The sequence below is a fragment of the Taudactylus pleione genome, unplaced genomic scaffold (assembly GCF_031769625.1).
Source record: "Taudactylus pleione unplaced genomic scaffold, aTauple2 ptg000281l, whole genome shotgun sequence".
Taxonomy (NCBI): domain Eukaryota; kingdom Metazoa; phylum Chordata; class Amphibia; order Anura; family Myobatrachidae; genus Taudactylus; species Taudactylus pleione.
Genome location: NW_028284683.1, coordinates 124,379 through 142,093, shown reverse-complemented (window position 1 = coordinate 142,093; position 17,715 = coordinate 124,379). Strand labels below are relative to the sequence as shown.

Genomic DNA, 17,715 nt, shown 5'->3' with positions numbered 1-17,715 from the left:
GGAAGAGAGGGAGATGTGCCCGGGAAGAGAGGGAGAAGCGCCCGGGAAGAGAGGGAGAAGCGCCCGGGAAGAGAGGGAGAAGCGCCCGGGAAGAGAGGGAGAAGCGCCCGGGGAGAGAGGGAGTTGTGCCCGGGGAGAGAGGGAGTTGTGCCCGGGGAGAGAGGGAGTTGTGCCCGGGGAGAGAGGGAGTTGTGCCCGGGGAGAGAGGGAGATGGGCCTGGGAAGAGAGGGAGATGGGCCTGGGGAGAGAGGGAGATGCGCCTGGGAAGAGACGGAGATGTGCCTGGGGAGAGACGGAGATGTGTCTGGGGAGAGAGGGAGTTGTGCCTGGGGAGAGAGGGAGTTGTGCCTGGGGAGAGAGGGAGATGCACCTGGGAAGAGACGGAGTTGTGCCTGGGGAGAGAGGGAGTTGTGCCTGGGGAGAGAGGGAGTTGTGCCTGGGGAGAGAGGGAGATGGGCCTGGGAAGAGAGGGAGTTGTGCCTGGGGAGAGAGGGAGATGGGCCTGGGGAGAGAGGGAGATGGGCCTGGGGAGAGAGGGAGTTGTGCCTGGGGAGAGAGGGAGTTGTGCCTGGGAAGAGAGGGAGTTGTGCCTGGGAAGAGACGGAGTTGTGCCTGGGGAGAGAGGGAGTTGGGCCTGGGGAGAGAGGGAGATGGGCCTGGGGAGAGAGGGAGTTGTGCCTGGGGAGAGAGGGAGTTGTGCCTGGGGAGAGAGGGAGATGGGCCTGGGAAGAGAGGGAGATGCGTCTGGGAAGAGACGGAGATGCGCCTGGGAAGAGACGGAGATGCGCCTGGGAAGAGACGGAGTTGTGCCTGGGGAGAGAGGGAGTTGTGCCTGGGGAGAGAGGGAGATGGGCCTGGGGAGAGAGGGAGTTGTGCCTGGGGAGAGAGGGAGATGGGCCTGGGAAGAGACGGAGATGCGCATGGGAAGAGACGGAGATGCGTCTGGGAAGAGACGGAGATGCGCCTGGGAAGAGAGGGAGATGACCCTGGGAAGCGAGGGAGATGACCCTGGGAAGCGAGGGAGATGACCCTGGGAAGAGACGGAGATGACCCTGGGAAGATACGGAGATGACCCTGGGAAGAGATGGAGATGACCCTGGGAAGAGACGGAGATGCGCCTGGGAAGAGAGGGAGATGCGCCTGGGAAGAGAGGGAGATGCGCCTGGGAAGAGAGGGAGATGTGCCTGGGAAGAGAGGGAGATGCGCCTGGGGAAAGACGGAGATGCGCCTGGGGAGAGAGGGAGATAGATATGCGCCTGGGAAGAGGGAGATGCGCATGGGAAGAGACGGAGATAGATATGTGCCTGGGGAGAGAGGGAGATGCGCCTGGGAAGAGACGGAGATGCGCCCGGGAAGAGACAGAGATGCGCCCGGAAAGAGACAGAGATGCACCTGGGAAGAGACAGAGATGTGCCCGGGGAGAGAGGGAGTTGTGCCTGGGGAGAGAGGGAGTTGTGCCTGGGGAGAGAGGGAGTTGTACCTGGGGAGAGAAGAGATGCACCTGGGAAGAGAGGGAGATGTGCCCAGGAAGAGAGGGAGAAGCACCCGGGAAGAGAGGGAGAAGCACCCGGGGAGAGAGGGAGTTGTGCCCGGGGAGAGAGGGAGTTGTGCCCAGGGAGAGAGGGAGATGGGCCTGGGAAGAGAGGGAGATGGGCCTGGGAAGAGAGGGAGATGGACCTGGGGAGAGAGGGAGATGGACCTGCGAAGAGAGGGAGATGCGCCTGGGAAGAGACGGAGTTGTGCCTGGGGAGAGAGGGAGTTGTGCCTGGGGAGAGGGAGTTGTACCTGGGGAGAGAGGGAGATGGGCTTGGGGAGAGAGGGAGTTGTGCCTGGGGAGAGAGGGAGTTGTGCCTGGGGAGAGAGGGAGATGGGCCTGGGGAGAGAGGGAGTTGTGCCTGGGGAGAGAGGGAGTTGTGCCTGGGAAGAGAGGGAGTTGTGCCTGGGGAGAGAGGGAGATGCACCTGGGGAGAGAAGGAGTTGTGCCTGGGGAGAGAGGGAGTTGGGCCTGGGGAGAGAGGGAGATGGGCCTGGGTAGAGAGGGAGTTGTGCCTGGGGAGAGAGGGAGATGGGCCTGGAAAGAGAGGGAGTTGTGCCTGGGGAGAGAGGGAGATGGGCCTGGGAAGAGAGGGAGTTGTGCCTGGGGAGAGAGGGAGTTGTGCCTGGGAAGAGAGGGAGATGTGCCTGGGGAGAGAGGGAGATGGGCCTGGGGAGAGAGGGAGATGTGCCTGGGAAGAGAGTGAGATGTGCCTGGGGAGAGAGGGAGATGTGCCTGGGGAGAGAGGGAGATGTGCCTGGGAAGAGACGGAGATGCGCCCGGGAAGAGACGGAGATGTGTCCGGGAAGAGACTGAGATGCGCTTGGTGTACAGCCATGTAGCTGCCTGTGTAAGGACTAAGACACCCACTCTGATACACTTTAGACGCTGTAATACCGCTTGGTGCATCCTTAGATGCAGCCATCAGTTGCATCATCGGATTTTGCACCAGCCCGATAGGCGCAATAGGAGCAACTATGCAGCCACTTCAGCGACCAGCACGCGACACTCCCACGAAGAGCCGCCATTATGGATCAGGGTAAATTACTGATGAGCGTCGGTGATGATGCTCCCATGAAGAGCCGCCATTATGGATCAGGGTAAATTACTGATTAGCGTGGGTGATGATGCTCCCATGAAGAGCCGCCATTATGGATCAGGGTAAATCAATGATGAGCGTCGGAGATGATGCTCCCATGAAGAGCCGCCATTATGGATCAGGGTAAATTACTGATTAGCGTGGGTGATAATGCTCCCATGAAGAGCCGCCATTATGGATCAGGGTAAATTACTGATTAGCGTGGGTGATGATGCTCCCATGAAGAGCCGCCATTATGGATCAGGGTAAATTACTGATGAGCGTGGGTGATGATGCTCCCACGAAGAGCCGCCATTATGGATCAGGGTAAATCACTGATGAGTGTGGGTGATGATGCTCCCACGAAGAGCCGCCATTATGGATCAGGGTAAATCACTGATGAGTGTGGGTGATGATGCTCCCATGAAGAGCCGCCATTATGGATCAGGGTAAATTACTGATGAGCGTGGGTGATGATGCTCCCACGAAGAGCCGCCATTATGGATCAGGGTAAATCACTGATGAGTGTGGGTGATGATGCTCCCACGAAGAGCCGCCATTATGGACCAGGGTAAATCACTGATGAGTGTGGGTGATGATGCTCCCATGAAGAGCCGCCATTATGGATCAGGGTAAATTACTGATGAGCGTGGGTGATGATGCTCCCATGAAGAGCCGCCATTATGGATCAGGGTAAATTACTGATGAGCGTGGGTGATGATGCTCCCATGAAGAGCCGCCATTATGGATCAGGGTAAATTACTGATGAGCGTCGGTGATGATGCTCCCATGAAGAGCCGCCATTATGGATCAGGGTAAATTACTGATGAGCGTGGGTGATGATGCTCCCATGAAGAGCCGCCATTATGGATCAGGGTAAATTACTGATGAGCGTGGGTGATGATGCTCCCATGAAGAGCCGCCATTATGGATCAGGGTAAATTACTGATGAGCGTGGGTGATGATGCTCCCATGAAGAGCCGCCATTATGGATCAGGGTAAATTACTGATGAGCGTGGGTGATGATGCTCCCATGAAGAGCCGCCATTATGGATCAGGGTAAATTACTGATGAGCGTCGGTGATGATGCTCCCATGAAGAGCCGCCATTATGGATCAGGGTAAATTACTGATTAGCGTGGGTGATGATGCTCCCATGAAGAGCCGCCATTATGGATCAGGGTAAATTACTGATGAGCGTGGGTGATGATGCTCCCATGAAGAGCCGCCATTATGGATCAGGGTAAATTACTGATTAGCGTGGGTGATGATGCTCCCATGAAGAGCCGCCATTATGGATCAGGGTAAATCACTGATGAGCGTGGGTGATGATGCTCCCATGAAGAGCCGCCATTATGGATCAGGGTAAATCACTGATGAGCGTCGGTGATGACGCTCCCATGAAGAGCCGCCATTATGGATCAGGGTAAATTACTGATTAGCGTGGGTGATGATGCTCCCATGAAGAGCCGCCATTATGGATCAGGGTAAATCACTGATGAGCGTGGGTGATGATGCTCCCATGCGGATACGACGATACACAAGTAGTTAATGACACGATACAGACGGCACATGTGCTGCAAACAGCAGAAAGTTCTATTTATTCTGCAGTAAAATGCCAGCTAGACTGGTGTCTGTGCCAATAGCGTCTGCTTATTAAGCACTTCACATTGATACGCGGACAGCATACATTGGCAAATATATCCTCATAATTGGGAGGGTAACTAATTGGCAGAAATGTATCATTGTGCTAGAAAGACGTTTACTGGGCGCACATTTAGCAATTCTTTAACTCCACACAGGCGGGATGTACACTGCGCATATACGTTCTGGTCATGATGGAAGCAGCCGAGATATCTGCTGCCCTCATGTAGGATCATTACTAGGATCTATCCATAAGATATTATTTCATGTTAATAAACCATTTATTTTCACCACATCCCATTCTAGTGGCTGTACTGTATGGGGGCTGTATAGTCGGTGTATGGTGTCTGCACGATATGGTGGCTGTTCTCTGGTTGTACTGTATGGTGGCTGTTCTCTAGTTGTACTGTATGGTGGCTGCACGGTATGGTGGCTGTTCTCTGGTTGTACGGTATGGTGGCTGTTCTCTGGTTGTACCGTATGGTGGCTGTTCTCTAGTTGTACTGTATGGTGGCTGCACGATATGGTGGCTGTTCTCTGGTTGTACTGTATGGTGGCTGTTCTCTGGTTGTACTGTATGGTGGCTGTTCTCTGGTTGTACTGTATGGTGGCTGTTCTCTGGATGTACTGTATGGTGGCTGCACGGTATGGTGGCTGTACAGTGTGGTTGCTCTGTAGTCAGTGTATGTTAGCTGTATAGTAGGTGTAGGATGGCTGTACTGTATAATCAGTGTATAGTGGCTATACTGCATGGTGGCTGTATAGTCAGTGTATGGTGACTGTACTCTGGTCGTACTGTATGGTGGCTGCACTGTATGGTGGCTGTATAGGTGGCGTATGGTCGCTGTACTGTATGGTGGCTGTACTCTGGTTGTACTGTATAGTGTATTGTAGCTGTACTGTATGGTGTCTGTATAGTTGGTGTATGCTGGTCACTTTTTGGTCAGTGTATTGTAGCTGTACTGTATGGTGTTTGTATAGTTGGTGTATGCTGGTCACTTTTTGGTCAGTGTATTGTAGCTGTACTGTATGGTGTCTGTATAGTTGGTGTATGCTGGTCACTTTTTGGTCAGTGTATTGTAGCTGTACTGTATGGTAGCTGTACGCTCGTACTGTATGGTGGCTGTTGTGTATGGTGGATGTGCAGTACGGTAGCTGTGCTGTTTGGTTGGTGTACAGAGGCTGTAAGCTCGGAGTATGGTTTCTATAATACCAGTGTATGGTTGTGATGGCTGTACTGTACAATCACTGTACTGTATGGTGGTTGTACTGTATAGTAGTTGTATGGTCAGAATATTGTGGCTGTACTGTATAATCAGTGTATGGTGGCTGATCTGTATGGTGGGTGTATTATTCCTGCACTGTTCTGTAAGTGTATTGTATAGTGACAGTACTGTACTGTATCTGTATTGTATGGTGGCTGTACTGTACTGTGAATGTATAATTAGTGTATGGTGGCTGTACATATGCAGTACTGTACTGTGGCTGACTGTATGGTCAGTGTACTGTGACTGTATTGTATGGTGGCTGTACTGTACTGTGAATGTATAATTAGTGTATCGTGGCTGTACATATGCAGTACTGTACTGTGGCTGACTGTATGGTCAGTGTACTGTGACTGTATTGTATGGTGGCTGTACTGTACTGTGAATGTATAATTAGTGTATGGTGGCTGTACATATGCAGTACTGTACTGTGGCTGACTGTATGGTCAGTGTACTGTGACTGCATTGTATGGTCGCTGTACTGTACAGTGAATGTATAGTTAAGCTGGCCACACACTAGACCAACTTACATCCAACCAGCCAACTTGTTGATTGGTTGGAATGAAAATCTGGTAAGGTATGAAAGCAAATGACAAACAGCAATTTGCTCCCAAACGCCGGAAAATGAACAAAAACTGTTGTTTGAACAAATTGTTTAGATCAAACATTTGACAAACTTGTCTGACGCCATTTTCATCTGTTTTCTGGCATTTAGGAGCAAATTGCTGATCATCATTTACTCCCATACGTTACCAGATTTTCATTCCAACCAATCAACAAGTTGGCTGGTTGGATGTAAGTTGGTCTAGTGTGTGGCCAGCTTAAGTGTATGGTGGCTGTACATATGCAGTACTGTACTGTGGCTAACTGTATGATCAGTGTACTGTGACTGTATTGTATGGTGGCTGTACTGTACTGTGAATGTATAATTAGTGTATGGTGGCTGTACTGTACTATGAATGTATAATTAGTGTACAGTGGCTGTACATATGCAGTACGGTACTGTCGCTGACTGTATGGTCAGTGTACTGTGGCTGTACTGTATTGGTGGCTGACAGTATGGTCATTATACTGTGGCTGTACTGTACTGAGAATGTATGAAGGGTGTATGGTGGCTGTACTGTACTGTGAATGTATCATTAGTGTATGGTGGCTGTACATATGCAGTACTGTACTGTGAATGTATAATTAGCGTACAGTGGCTGTACATATGCAGTACGGTACTGTCGCTGACTGTATGGTCAGTGTACTGTGGCTGTACTGTATTGGTGGTTGACAGTATGGTCATTATACTGTGGCTGTACTGTACTGAGAAAGTATAATTAGTGTACAGTGGCTGTACATATGCAGTACGGTACTGTCGCTGACTGTATGATCAGTGTACTGTGGCTGTACTGTATTGGTGGCTGACAGTATGGTCATTATACTGTGGCTGTACTGTACTGAGAATGTATGAAAGGTGTATGGTGGCTGTACATCGGAAGTACTGTACCGTGACTGTACTGTAAGGCGGCTGACAGTATGGTCAGTGAATAGTGGCTGACAGTATTTTGGTGTACCGAGGCTGTACTAAATGATGGCTGTATGGTCGGTGTACTGTATATTTTAAGATCTGTGTAGTCGAAATTCCACATGAGCAATACAGCACACAGTGCTATTCATTCATCAGATTAAACCTTTTTTTTCTATAATAACATGTTAAAACAGGCGATTTCTTGTTCTCTGTTTTGTAGATTATCTAAACTATGTCATATGTCACAGCTGGGCCATGGCGACTGAACCGACAGGGTTATATAGAAGCGCATATTGTGGTGCAGTCAGTTTATCTAGCACACCCTAAGTTTATTAGGGGGACACAGAGAAATACTGAGCTCACACACCGATAGTCAGCGTGGTTACTTATGTGGTCACAATGAATAATATACTGCAGTCACATTCAGGCTTTAGCATTGCATATGCTCCTCTGTACATGAACCCCTAAATGTGTCCCCTATTCCCTCCCGCCATCAGCTCCCATTATCAGTCTCCTTTTCCTCTGATTATGCAAGATAACATTCTGCCAGTGAGGGGCCGCTGCTCCCGAATGCCCTTCACCTCCTGTTTCTTATTATGTCCGAGCACTGAGATTGGGCAACACGAGACCTGATCCAAATTACCTCATTCACTTTCATTAGAGATGGCAGGAACAGAGCAAAGTGATGAGAGAAAGGGAGAGGGGATATCAGAGAGGAGAGAAGAGATCTCCAGGTGTAAGAGAGAGAGGAGACGTGTATAGGAGACAGAGGGGGATATACTGATGTAACGGAGAAGGGAGAGGGGGATATGCAGGAATAACGGAGAAGGGAGAGGGGGATATTCAGGAGTAACGGAGAAGGGAGAGGGGGATATTCAGGAGTAACGGAGAAGGGAGAGGGGGATATTCAGGTGTAACGGAGAAGGGAGAGGGGGATATTCAGGTGTAACGGAGAAGGGAGAGGGGGATATTCAGGTGTAACGGAGAAGGGAGAGGGGGATATTCAGGTGTAATGGAGAAGGGAGAGGGGGATAGTCAGTCTGTAACGAGGAAGGGAGAGGGGGAAATTCAGGTGTAACGGAGAAGGAAGAGAGGGATATTCAGGAGTAACGGAGATGGGAGAGGGGGATATTCAGGTGTAACGGAGAAGGGAGAGGGGGATATTCAGGTGTAATGGAGAAGGGAGAGGGGGATATTCAGTGTGTAACGAGGAAGGGAGAGGGGGAAATTCAGGTGTAACGGAGAAGAAAGAGGGGGATATTCAGGAGTAACGGAGAAGGGAGAGGGGGATATTCAGGTGTAACGGAGAAGGAAGAGGGGGATATTCAGGTGTAACGGAGAAGGGAGAGGGGGATATTCAGTGTGTAACGAGGAAGGGAGAGAGGGATATTCAGGTGTAACGGAGAAGGGAGAGGGGGATATTCAGGTGTAACGGAAAAGGAAGAGGGGGATATTCAGATGTAACGGAGAAGGGAGAGGGGGATATTCAGGTATAACGGAGAAGGGAGAGGGGGATATTCAGGAGTAATGGAGAAGGAAGAGGGGGATATTCAGGTCTAACGGAGAAGGAAGAGGGGGATATTTAGGTGTAACAGAGAAAGGAAGAGGGGGATATTCAGGAGTAACGGAGAAGGGAGAGGGGGATATTCAGGAGTAATGGAGAAGGAAGAGGGGGATATTCAGGAGTAATGGAGAAGGAAGAGGGGGATATTCAGGAGTAGTGGAGAAGGAAGAGGGGGATATTCAGGTGTAACGGAGAAGGGAGAGGGGGATATTCAGGAGTAATGGAGAAGGAGGGGGATATTCAGGAGTAATGGAGAAGGAAGAGGGGGATATTCAGGAGTAATGGAGAAGGAAGAAGGGGATATTCAGTGTGTAACGGAGAAGGGAGAGGGGGATATTCAGGAGTAATGGAGAAGGAAGAGGGGGATATTCAGGAGTAATGGAGAAGGAAGAGGGGGATATTCAGGAGTAGTGGAGAAGGAAGAGGGGGATATTCAGGAGTAATGGAGAAGGAAGAGGGGCATATTCAGGTGTAACGGAGAAGGGAGAGGTGGATATTCAGGAATAATTGAGAAGGAAGAGGTGGATATTCAGGGGTAATAGAGAAGGAAGAGGGGGATATTCAGGTGTAACGGAGAAGGGAGAGGTGGATATTCAGGAGCAATGGAGAAGGAAGAGGTGGATATTCAGGTGTAACGGAGAAGGAAGAGGGGGATATTCAGGAGTAATGGAGAAGGAAGAGGTGGATATTCAGGTGTAACGGAGAAGGAAGAGGGGGATATTCAGGAGTAAAGGAGAAGGAAGAGGGGGATATTCAGGAGTAATGGAGAAGGAAGAGGGGGATATTCAGGAGTAATGGAGAAGGAAGAGGGGGATATTCAGGAGTAATGGAGAAGGAAGAGGGGGATATTCAGGAGTAATGGAGAAGGAAGAAGGGGAAATTCAGGAGTAATGGAGAAGGAAGAGGGGGATATTCAGTGTGTAACGGAGAAGGGAGAGGGGGATATTCAGGAGTAATGGAGAAGGAAGAGGGGGATATTCAGGAGTAATGGAGAAGGAAGAGGGGGATATTCAGGAGTAGTGGAGAAGGAAGAGGGGGATATTCAGGAGTAATGGAGAAGGAAGAGGGGGATATTCAGGTGTAACAGAGAAGGGAGAGGGGGATATTCAGGAGTAATGGAGAAGGAAGAGGTGGATATTCAGGGGTAATGGAGAAGGAAGAGGGGGATATTCAGGTGTAACGGAGAAGGGAGAGGTGCATATTCAGGAGTAATGGAGAAGGAAGAGGGGGATATTCAGGCGTAACGGAGAAGGGAGAGGTGGATATTCAGGAGTAATGGAGAAGGAAGAGGTGGATATTCAGGGGTAATGGAGAAGGAAGAGGGGGATATTCAGGAGTAATGGAGAAGGAATAGGGGGATATTCAGGAGTAATGGAGAAGGAATAGGGGGATATTCAGGAGTAATGGAGAAGGAAGAGGGGGATATTCAGGAGTAATGGAGAAGGAAGAGGGGGATATTCAGGAGTAGTGGAGAAGGAAGAGGGGGATATTCAGGAGTAATGGAGAAGGAAGAGGGGGATATTCAGGTGTAACGGAGAAGGGAGAGGTGGATATTCAGGAATAATTGAGCAGGAAAAGGTGGATATTCAGGGGTAATGGAGAAGGAAGAGGGGGATATTCAGGTGTAACGGAGAAGGGAGAGGTGGATATTCAGGAGCAATGGAGAAGGAAGAGGTGGATATTCAGGTGTAACGGAGAAGGAAGAGGGGGATATTCAGGAGTAATGGAGAAGGAAGAGGTGGATATTCAGGGGTAATGGAGAAGGAAGAGGGGGATATTCAGGTGTAACGGAGAAGGGAGAGGTGGATATTCAGGAGTAATGGAGAAGGAAGAGGTGGATATTCAGGTGTAACGGAGAAGGAAGAGGGGGATATTCAGGTGTAACGGAGAAGGGAGAGGGGAATACTCAGGTGTAACGGAGAAGGGAGAGGGGGATATTCAGGAGTAACGGAGAAGGGAGAGGGGGATATTCAGGTGTAACGGAGAAGGAAGAGGGGGAGATTCAGGAGTAACGGAGGAGGGAGAGGGGGATATACAGGAGTAACGGAGAAGGAAGAGGGGGATATTCAGTGTAACGGAGAAGGAAGAGAGGGATATTCAGGTGTAACGGAGAAGGGAGAGGGGGATATACAGGAGTAACGGAGGAGGGAGAGGGGGATATTCAGTGTAACGGAGAAGGGAGAGGGGGATATTCAGTGTCTAACTAAGAAGAGAGAGGGGGTACTGTATATTCAGTTGTAAAGGAGAAGACAGATGGGAAAATTCAGGTGTAATGCAGAAGAGAGAGAGGGATATTTAAGTGTAACAGAGAAGAGAGACGGGGATATACAGGTGTGACGGAGAAGAGAGAGGGGGATATTCAGGTGTAAGTACTACGAGAGGGGAATAATCACTTGTAAGTAAGACGAGAGGGGGATAATCAGGAGTAAGGAAGAGTAGAGACTAAGAGAGTGATAATCAGATGTAAGTGACAGGTGAGATTGTGGGATATTTTGATATACTGGAGGTGAGAGAGTTGGATATTCTGGTGTAAGAGGGGGATAACCAGGTGTAAGGGAGAGGAGAGATGGAAGGATAGTTAGATATAAGGGTGAAGAGAGAGGAGGATATTCTGGTGTAAGAGGAGGATAATCAGGTGTAAGGGAGAGGAGAGATGGAGGGATATTTAGATATAAGGGTGAGGAGAGAGGAGGATATTCTGGTGTAAGAGGGGGATAATCAGGTGTAAGGGAGAGGAGAGATGGAAGGATATTTAGATATAGGGTGGGGAGAGAGGAGGATATTCTGGTGTAAGAGGGGGATAATCAGGTGTAAGTGAGAGGAGAGATGGAAGGATATTTAGATATAAGGGTGAGGAGAGAGGAGGATATTCTGGTGTAAGAGGGGGATAATCAGGTGTAAGGGAGTGAAGAGATGGAAGGATATTTAGATATAAGGGTGAGGAGAGAGGATATTCTGGTGTAAGAGGGGGATAATCAGGTGTAAGGGAGTGGAGAGATGGAAGGATATTTACATATAAGGGTGAGGAGAGAGGATATTCTGGTGTAAGAGGGGGCATAATCAGGTGTAAGGGAGAGGAGAGATGGAAGGATATTTAGATATAAGGGTGAGGAGAGAGGAGGATATTCTGGGGTAAGAGGGGGATAATCAGGTGTAAGTGAGAGGAGAGATGGAAGGATATTTAGATATAAGGGTGAGGAGAGAGGAGGATATTCTGGTGTAAGAGGGGGATAATCAGGTGTAAGGGAGTGGAGAGATGGAAGGATATTTAGATATAAGGGTGGGGAGAGAGGAGGATATTCTGGTGTAAGAGGGCGATAACCAGGTGTAAGGGAGAGGAGAGATGGAAGGATATTTAGGTATAAGGGTGAGGAGAGAGGAGGATATTCTGGGGTAAGAGGGGGATAATCAGGTGTAAGTGAGAGGAGAGATGGAAGGATATTTAGATATAAGGGTGAGGAGAGAGGAGGATATTCTGGGGTAAGAGGAGGATAATCAGGTGTAAGTGAGAGGAGAGATGGAAGGATATTTAGATATAACGGTGGGGAGAGAGGAGGATATTCTAGTGTAAGAGGGGGATAATCAGGTGTAAGGGAGAGGAGAGATAGAGGGATATTTAGATATAAGGGTGAGGAGAGAGGAGGATATTCTGGTGTAAGAGAGGGATAATCAGGTGTAAGGGAGAAGAGAGATGGAAGGATATTTAGATATAAGGGTGAGGAGAGAGGAGGATATTCTGGTGTAAGAGGGGGATAATCAGGTGTAAGGGAGAGGAGAGATGGAAGGATATTTAGATATAAGGGTGAGGAGAGAGGAGGATATTCTGGTGTAAGAGGGGGATAATCAGGTGTAAGGGAGAGGAGAGATGGAAGGATATTTAGATATAAGGGTGAGGAGAGAGGAGGATATTCTGGTGTAAGAGGGGGATAATCAGGTGTAAGGAAGAGGAGAGATGGAAGGATATTTAGATATAAGGGTGAGGAGAGAGGAGGATATTCTGGTGTAAGAGGGGGATAATCAGGTGTAAGGGAGAGGAGAGATGGAAGGATATTTAGATATAAGGGTGGGGAGAGAGGAGGATATTCTGGTGTAAGAGGGGGATAATCAGGTGTAAGGGAGAGGAGAGATGGGGGGATATTTAGATATAAGGGTGGGGAGAGAGGAGGATATTCTGGTGTAAGAGGGGGATAATCAGGTGTAAGGAAGAGGAGACACGGAGGGGTAAATAAGAGTAATAGAGAAGAGAGGGGAATAACAGCGGGAAAAAAGAAGAGAAAAAAGAGGCAGAGGCAGTAGAAGATCAGAGAGGGAGGAATGAGAGCGGGAACACAATCAGACAGCGTGTATATGGGGAATACTGTGAGACAGCATGAGAAGCTATGCCTAGGTACAATACATACTGTGACATACAATCCATGAGGATTATAGTGGGAGAAGCGAGATTTATCTCTGTGTATAAAATTATGTGTATATATATATATATATATATATATTGTGCCAGATTTACTCAGATACAATCCATTGGCGGGGAGACGTCTGTGGATCTTGAGGTGCACAGACAGAAAAACAAAACATTGAGAGTGGGGATGGCAGGGTCTGAGAGGGCGGCAGTAGGCGAACACTCACCCTGATGTTATCCTGCCAGCGGTGAGACTTCTGGAATTCCTCTGCAGCTCGTGCCAGTCTCTGAAAGACAGGAGCCGAATAACCTCAATAACAGCTCACAGAACCATAGTATTACAGCAGCAGCCCACACTTGGACCACGTCCTATACTGCCCTGCAAGCATACATCGTCATACTAATGCATCGGGTAGTGGCCGTCCCTACATTGCATTAAGCTGGGGCTCATTCCCTTGGCTCCCATTCATTCCTGCTCACGACATGTTAATATATATATATATATGTATTAAATCTAGCCCCCCACTCTTGTACCACCCTGAGGAATATAGAACTATATTATGATAGGGCTGTAGCATAGCAGCATACCCCACGGTCACAGTCCACTACAATAGATACCACAGATCTCTACTTTAAACTATCACTGCAGGGTAAGAATACGGGGCCTGATTCAGAGCCGGACGCTATTTGCGGACGGTCGTTCCAAAAAGGTGGGCGGCTATTTAAATTGAGCTATTTGCGGTTTGTTGACGCCTCTATGTCTGAGCGAGCGAACGAAAAATGCGCTCGCTATTTTGTAAAGACGCCCCTTTACCATTTGCAACACACGTCATCTCCGGTATTTATTAGATTAATCGGGTACATCGAAAGGCATCTGAACTGCTCGCAGCGCTTGAAGTAGGTTTATCTTACCGCTAACACTGCGAGCAGTTCAGGCTAAAAGACAACCAAGTGACGTGGTCGATGACGCTCCTTTACTAATTATGCACTCCCATTAAACGCCGTTTTGACCTTTAGGCACGCCTGCGTTCGGATCTCCCCGCCCCCGTTTTCAAGCACCTTCCCCTGTTACCACCCACAAACGGTACATTCTGTCAATCAAATTAGCAGCCCCTCGCTGTTTTGCGAGCGCACGATTCCCGACCGCAATGACTGGTTTGCGCATGCGCATTACGACCCATACGCATGTGCAGTTGTGCGAACATCGCTCAGAGCGAACGAGCGGCCGCTTACGAGCGGCTCTGAATCAGGCCCACTGTGCAACAATTCACATAGTAGTGATGTGCAACAGTGTTTCAGCATAGCCTCCACATCCACCACCCACTGCAACGTCTTATATTTCCATACAGCTAAACATATTCATTGTTACACTATAACAGTGCAGAGAACACACCCAAAGTAACTAAAGCTGGGTACACATTAGACGATGGTCAAACGATGCGATGGTCGCCCGGACTTCCCTTGAACTCCCGGACAAACAACATAGTGCGTACACATTGTGCAATCTTCCAAATGACTGAACGATATATATTATGCATCGTTCGGTCATTACATTGTTAAGATATAACGTTAACATATCTCCTGGCTGCCTGGTAGTGCGTCTGGTAGTGCAGAAAATCAATGACGATATCCTCAGACTGAGCAACAAGTCTGGCAGATCTGAAGATGTGACGGACGGCGCAGCGGGAGCGCACATAGGGCCTGACTCAGAGCTGAACGCTCTGACCAGAGCGCTCGCTCTGAATCAGGGCCCTCCTACCTGTTTTAGGAGCGTCTTCCTGGACACTCGTATAGCTGTGGGTGACCACCCACAGCATATGCGAGCGTCCATGATGATGGTTGCGATGGTCAAGACCATCGCGACCATCGGACTTGCGACGGAGACCCTGCGGTAGGGTCTCGCTGCCGCAAGCCCTGGAGTGATTTTGGCTCTATCAGAGCCAAAATCACTCCCACTGACATCACTAGTGATGTCAGTGGGGCCGGCTTCAGACGGTAGGCGTTCCCATGGGAACGCCTCCGTCTGGCAGCCACGCCTCTGGCACGCCCACCAAAGGGGGGCGTGCTGTCAATCAACATCGACAGCACGCCCCCTTTGGTGCGAGACCCGGAGCGATGGAGAGCCCGTCGCTCGCCGGGTCTCGCGCATGCGCACGATGGAGCTCCCTCCGTCGTGTGCATGCGCAGTGGGGGAACATCGACCCACTTGCGAGCGTACTGCCGCTCACGAGCGGGTCTGAATGACCCCCATAGTGCGTACACACTGGACGATTTGAAGGATTTCTAGTTCCCATCCATCAAAAAAATGAGAAATCGTTTATAAAGTCGTCTAATGTGTACGTCAGCTTAAGTAACAAAACCTAAGACGGCATAATAAGAACAGCCTGACAAGACAAACTAATGTCAGATATGGTGCAAAGATTATAATAGTGCAGATCACTGACTGCGGGGTAATTTTGGACTACAAGTCCCAGCATGCCATGTAAGATTTCGGTCATCTATGGTTAGTATATAATGGTATATATAGTAATAGTATATCATGTTACAGATTTAGAATATCCCTCTTTTAAACTCAGTGTATAATTTACCTGCTAGACAGATATATTAAAAACCATAGGCAATATTACATTTACTCTCAGAGGTCACTGGCCCTCATTCAGACCCGGTCGCAAGCGCTGAGCGCTCGCAACCAGGTCGATGTTTAGGCTCTGCGCAGGCGCAGTGGCCGCAATGCGCGTGCGCAAGCCCCGGAGCGAGACTGAAATTCTCTCGCTCCGGAGCTCACTACAAAAGGTGTGGCTGTAGAAGTTGATCGACAGCTCGGCCCATTTTGTAGGCGTGGCGGGGGGGTGGTTTCACAAACGGAGGCGTTCTTTAAGGAACGCCTACCGTTTTGTGGGCGGCCGCACTGACATCAGCAGTGATGTCAGTGGGGAGCTTCCTGCTCGATCAGTGCAGGAAGCTCCCTGGGGCTTGCGGTTGCCGAGACCCCAACCTTAGCGTCTCGTTGCAAGCCCCGATGGTCGTGATGGTAAAACTGTGGGTGGTATCCCACAGCTTAGCTAGCGACCAGGAGGCCGCACTTAAAAATAGAAGCGGCCGCCCTCATTCAGAACGAGTGCTCGCTTCTTGCGAGCGCCTCTGAATGAGGGCCACAATTCGGTCTATAACCCACGGTATGGTCACTAATAAACTAATAAAACAGGCAGACAATGCCGCAATTACCGTTCATATTATAAGTAAATGGGGGGGAGGGGGGTTCTTTCACAAAATTCCTACATATCTAAATATATAGAGAAAAAAATAAAAATGTTTTTAAAATGTTAAAGTTTATTCTTATTTTGTGATTAATGCAAATAATTCTACACAGGGGTACAGGGGTGTATTTACAGTAAGTAAGTGACCTCACATCCATCCATAGGAATAAGTGGTGAGCAGTCAGGGTGTCGCTTAGTATGTGGGTAACTGCGGCCCCAGGGATGTACGCGATGCCGCGATTTACGCAGACTGAGCGATTGTCAGCCATTGTGCATGCGTGAAAGCTGCAACGCGCGCCCGCAGCGACGGATTTGAGATTACGGTCGCACAGAGGGTGGTTAGAAACCGTTTAAACACGGTTTTCCGGGCGTACGTAAATTAGCCACTGCGTTAATTGCTCACAGCAGGAGAGCCCTCTGCGTGCCTGGAGACCCGCGCTGGGTCTGCGGCACCTTAGACTTACTCAGAAGGTTGATCTGCCTTCAATGTGTACGGTTTTGTACGCGGGCGTTGGATGCGGGACGCTTCCAGTGAGCGTCTATAAGGCGCTGGACGGCGGGTGCATTATTAGCATATTTTTCCAGTTGCGTTCCGTGCAGAATCGCAGTTGCAATGGCGAATGCGTCTTTCTATTAATCAGGCCCCCTGTGAGCTGCGAGGTGGCGACAAAATTATCTCCTCTCATTACTTAAACAGACTGCCATAAAGCTGTGTACACGAGGAAGGTGCGCAAACATGGCGGCTCGTTATCAGACCTGTCGGCAAGGCAGGAATGGCTCATAAAGGGATAATGGAGAGTTGGCTGCAGCCGCGCCACGAAACGCAGACACAATAAAAGCCGCGATTACGTAGACGTACAAAGCTGTGACCATCACAAGGTACCTGCTGCCGGTCAGCACCAGTAAGTCAGTAAGTCATACGCCTGTACGCCGGGCATACGCCACATACACTTCGCCCGTGTCTGTAGCCACGTGTTGTGACCGCAGAGTACGCACTCCCCATTAGGCATCGCTAATACGTCAGAAACAGGAGTGTGAGAAACAAAACCCCAAAACAAAGCCCTACGTACAAATCCCAGCAATGTACAAAGCGCCAATTAGTGTCAGCGAGGCGTGCGCAAAAAGCCAATCTAAGCGGTTAGCTAGAGCTGGTCACCGCCATCATGTCCAGTCGCTATTTGTACCTTCCCTAGTCCACCGGCACATAACCGGCTTCTGCAGGTGTATATGTGTCTGTATACTGTATGTTCTCCATTGCGGGAGATCACCCTTAGGGGTAAATTTATTAAGATTCGTGTCGGTCCGGGATTGCAATCTCGGGTGTAAATATTGTTTTTTACCAACACAGGTATTTACTATTGTTAAAATCGGGTGTTTTTTTTTCATTTAGGGGCGTGAATTCGGCCGTGTTAATCCCGCAAATTCTGACGTTTACTTCACTAGAAATGAATATACCATCGA

The 17,715-nt window shown here is 49.3% G+C and overlaps 1 protein-coding gene across 1 annotated transcript in view; it reads right to left on the bottom strand.

Annotated features, from left to right (window-relative positions):
- The window catches only part of CACNA2D2 (calcium voltage-gated channel auxiliary subunit alpha2delta 2), a gene marked incomplete at its 5' end in the record, with an annotated part of 228,365 nt that overhangs the window by 143,784 nt on the left and 66,866 nt on the right, over positions 1–17,715 (bottom strand). The window contains one exon of the mRNA XM_088482022.1: positions 13,225–13,284. Coding sequence (XP_088338148.1) covers positions 13,225–13,284 — 60 coding nt within the window. The remainder of the gene's footprint in view (positions 1–13,224; positions 13,285–17,715) is intronic.